This window comes from Cephus cinctus, unplaced genomic scaffold (genome assembly GCF_000341935.2).
Source record: "Cephus cinctus unplaced genomic scaffold, Ccin1 Ccin1_scaffold0964, whole genome shotgun sequence".
Taxonomy (NCBI): Eukaryota; Metazoa; Arthropoda; class Insecta; order Hymenoptera; family Cephidae; genus Cephus; species Cephus cinctus.
The window spans coordinates 2,045-6,879 of record NW_014333523.1 but is presented as its reverse complement, the minus strand read 5'-3'; the positions used below and the strand labels follow the sequence as shown (position 1 = coordinate 6,879).

At 47.1% G+C, this 4,835-nt stretch overlaps 1 protein-coding gene across 1 annotated transcript; it reads left to right on the top strand.

Moving 5' to 3' along the window:
- The first annotated feature begins 2,852 nt into the window (after positions 1-2,852).
- LOC107271408 lies at positions 2,853-4,079 on the top strand. Its single transcript, XM_015747375.1, has one exon. It carries the CDS (start codon positions 2,853-2,855, stop codon positions 4,077-4,079), a length of 1,227 nt encoding a protein of 408 aa, XP_015602861.1.
- Positions 4,080-4,835: the final 756 nt, after the last annotated feature.

The following is a 4,835-nucleotide window of genomic DNA, read 5'->3' as shown; positions in this document are numbered from 1 at the left end:
CCTGTGATCGTTAGCATCGCCGTTAGTTTCTCGTTGAATGCCTTCGAGTTAGCATCGCAACGATGGATTTCGTGATCGAGATCGAGTACTTCAAAGACTCCGAGGGGCGTCTGGCTCCGAAGGAGATCGGCGTTGTGGCTGTGGACAGAAGATACATAGGCCACTGGATTGTTTCACCGCCGTGCGATTTCAATGAATTACCATCGGCGATCAGAAGCGAGAGCAACACCATGACCCGCTATCAACACGGTCTAGAGTGGTTCGACGATGGTGTAACGTACAAACAGTTATACACCAATCTCCGAAATATTGCCGGTATTTCGCGGAACATATACACGCGAGGTCCGAAGAGCGTACTTTTTCTGCAGACCGTTATAGCAAGGGAAGTTATAAATTTGGATGAAACTCCCGATAACTCACCATACGAGGACTTCCCACCGAATCGTGACCATTACGAGTGTATCGTTCACGCCGGTAAGAAGACACGGGGATCGTTTACCTGCGCTCTGAACAACGCATTGCGTCTTGAATTCTGGCTTCGGAATTACGGACCGCATATATGAACACGCTAGACCTTTACCTCGGCCTTTGCGGTATATCGGAGCATACGACGGGTGTCTACGCAGCTGATAGAATACCGAGAAACTGGTCGAAACCCGCTGCCATTATAGCCAATACGGACGATCATACGAAGCCAGGAGCACATTGGGTTGCAATGTACGTGGACGCTGGCGGAGACGGCTACTACTTTGACAGCTACGGATTACCACCGCTGAATCATCACCACGCATCGAGACTCCGACGGAACTGTCGATCCTTCCAATGGAACGCTCAGCAGCTCTTGTGGCTGTGGACAGAAGATACATAGGCCACTGGATTGTTTCACCGCCGTGCGATTTCAATGAATTACCATCGGCGATCAGAAGCGAGAGCAACACCATGACCCGCTATCAACACGGTCTAGAGTGGTTCGACGATGGTGTAACGTACAAACAGTTATACACCAATCTCCGAAATATTGCCGGTATTTCGCGGAACATATACACGCGAGGTCCGAAGAGCGTACTTTTTCTGCAGACCGTTATAGCAAGGGAAGTTATAAATTTGGATGAAACTCCCGATAACTCACCATACGAGGACTTCCCACCGAATCGTGACCATTACGAGTGTATCGTTCACGCCGGTAAGAAGACACGGGGATCGTTTACCTGCGCTCTGAACAACGCATTGCGTCTTGAATTCTGGCTTCGGAATTACGGACCGCATATATGAACACGCTAGACCTTTACCTCGGCCTTTGCGGTATATCGGAGCATACGACGGGTGTCTACGCAGCTGATAGAATACCGAGAAACTGGTCGAAACCCGCTGCCATTATAGCCAATACGGACGATCATACGAAGCCAGGAGCACATTGGGTTGCAATGTACGTGGACGCTGGCGGAGACGGCTACTACTTTGACAGCTACGGATTACCACCGCTGAATCATCACCACGCATCGAGACTCCGACGGAACTGTCGATCCTTCCAATGGAACGCTCAGCAGCTCCAGAGCGAGACGTCAACGGTGTGCGGCCAATTCTGCATGATGTTTTTACACTACCTCTCCTCAGGCTTCGGGATGCATGCCTTCCAGAATGTGTTTAGTAGTGATTTGCGGAAAAACGATAGAATCGCCCGAAAGTACTACGACGCTTTTGTGCGAAAGAAGCGTTTGGCGGATCATCGGTATGCGCAGGATAATAAGATCTACGGTGGCGGTAGTAGGGTGCAATATTCGCGGTGTAAATCAGGCTACATATGTTAAGACCTGTTCCATGAAAGCCGAGTGGGTTGTACATTTAATTACATAAATTGAGGCTATAGTAGGTGTATAAGTAGCAAATAAGTTTAATAATAATAATAATAATAAGTATAATGATAAAATTAAAATAGGAATAATATATATAGCGTAAATAATACTAAGCTAGATTAGATATATAAGTAATGTAAGCAATTAATAATATGTGTTTAAGAAAAAAATATATATATACAATACAAGTCTATACTACTATTATTTAGGTAATGAGGGTGACCTGCCCGTACCCAAATCACACCAGGGTGTCTCTATTGGCCTCATAAAAGAGGACACTTGTACAGCTACTGTTTCTTACAATATACGACATATATTTAAAAATACCTATTTTTTCTGTTTTTGTTTCCTTCGCCTCCATCTCCCCATATCTTGTTAATAATGGTAACGGGCGGTAGGAAATAAAACATTAAGCGTATTCCTCTATACAGAGCTCAGGCTAATCATCGAAAATGTATCACACCAGACAGCTTTATAATATATGTAGCGTTTCTTACAAAAAAACACTGTGTTCTACTTCACCATGGGACACTTACCTCCTTAGGATAACTAAAAATTACCGACCGGCGGTCACTGCATAATTACCGACCGTGATACGGCCCCTGGAGACGATGCAACGCTGCTGCGCGGGGTTTCGGGCCTTAGGACCGCGTGGTGGGGGGGTCCACAACTGTGTCGCAGGGGGAGGGGAGAGCTGGTCACATAGATGAGGGGGTGGCGCCATAGTGCAGCGCGGGGGGCACAGCGCGATGCGCTCTATGACTCATAGGAACAGTGGTGGGGGTTTGTTATGACTCCCATAAGTGGTGTGTATCTACTTGTGTGTTTTGTATTATCTCCTGCTTAATATAATACTTAATACTTAATTACCTGCCTCGCCGGCCACAAATTGGTGACCCCGACGTGATAGTGGAAGTTACCACTGAAGCTGAATCATCTGAAAAAGATAAGACGCATTTAAGATGGCCGAAGCCGCGCAAAATCCAGAGCTACAACAACATGTTGCACAACAAAGTGAAGGAGATGTACAACAGGAGATCCTGGCTTGCCAAACCACTAGACCGCCTCCTTTCAACAAAAATAATCTTAGGGCTAGCACTCATGGAAATGGAATTTGAGGAAGAACGGATCACCAGCGATCGAACCAAGTTTAGGCGCATAGCGCTGGCACTAGACGCACAAGTGGTCGAGCAAGTCTCAGACCTGATAACCGATCCTCCAGAGAACGACAGGTATTCGATTTTAAAGAACCGACTACTTGCTATTTTTGGTGAGTCCGAACGTGCTAGATGGCATAAACTTCAAGAACTAGAATTAGGAGATCAGAAACCGTCAATGCTTCTGAACTCCATGAGGCGACTCGCAGGAGACCAGCTTGGAAATGATGCACTGCAGAATATGTTTCTGGATAGAATGCCAGATTACATTAGAATCCTCCTGTCCGCTGAACCAGATACAAAGTTGGATAAACTCGCAGGTCGAGCGGATCACATGATGGATGCTGCAAGAATGCAGGTAGCACTCATCTCAACGGAGGCCACTTTTAAGGAACACATTGAAGCTTTCAACAGAAGACCGCAGCGCGTTGTCAACACACGAGCAAACTGGCAATCTGCGCCTTCAAATAAAGGCAAGTGCAATGATCGTTCAGGTTATGTCTGCTTCTATCACCGTAGGTTTGGATACAAAGCCCGCAACTGTGAGGGCAACTGCGCTTTCAAACAAAGACAGCCAGTCGCAATAAGAGCACTAAGTGATGGTTCTACATCCAATCGCCTCACCATCAGTGACAAGATCAATCGGTTATGCTTCCTAATCGACACCGGAGCAGAAATCTCAGTCCTGCCAAAAAAGTACTGCAAGGGATTCAGCAAAGAAACAAACTACAAGCTGCATGCGGCTAACGGCACACCTATCAAGACGTTTGGCAGCAGAGTTCTGACCCTTGAGCTAGGACTACAGAAACCTTACCTTTGGGAGTTCTGCGTGGCTGATGTGGAGCAACCCAGCATTGGGGCAGATTTTCTAGAAAGCCACAATCTTACAGTAGACCTCAATAACCGACGCCTGATGAACATGGTCTCACTTCACCAAGCAACTGGGAAAGTAGCTCAACAATCTACACACATAGCTGCTATTCGCAAAAACAATCAAATACACCGACTCTCGGCTCAGTCTCCAGAGATTACAACTCAAAGGAAAGCGTATGTCCGAGGCAAGCAATAAGTCGTACAGCACATTGCAACGACGGATCCATCCGTGGCTCAACGACACCGGAGGCTGGATCCCGAGAAATTGAAAGTAACAAAGGCCGAATCCAACCTCATAACGGAACAGGGTATCTGTCGTCCATCAAAAGACCACTATGCAAGTCCCCTTCACATGGAGCCCGCAGAGGAGCAACGCAAGGATAAAGAGCTGCAACACGTTCTAAATTCGGAAACACCACTGCAGTTACGACCTCTACGCATTGAGGGCTCAGAAGAGACGGTTTACTGTGACATTTCCACAGGCACAGCTCGTCCTTACATTCCGAAAGCTTTACGTCAACGTGTTTTCGACATGTGGCACAACATGTCGCATCCGAGCGGCAAAGCCACGAGCTTACTCGTGAGACAGCGATTTGTTTGGCCTAACATTAAGAGGGACATTCTAGCTCGCACGAGAACATACCTGCCTTGCCAGCGAAATAAGACGACACCACCTCCAGTAGGACGACCAGCCAATCCACGTACTTACCTAAAGAAAAAATCGCGTCGACCCAAGGTACGTCGCTGGAGGGGGAGCAGTGTGGCGACCAACCAGGCAGCAGCCAATCGGATTCAAGGACTCCCACAGCGGTGGCGCCCTCCGGATCAGGCACTTCGAGAATCGTCCAGTCGTCTCGAATCTAGAGCACCAGCATGTCCACCTTTCTATAACACGTTAAATAATTAATAAAGATAGTGTGTGTTTTGTATTATCTCCTGCAATACTTAATTA

Coding starts and splice junctions, on each gene's coding strand:
- LOC107271408 (XM_015747375.1), top strand. CDS start 2,853: ATGTTGCACAACAAAGTGAAGGAGATGTACAACAGGAGATCCTGGCTT.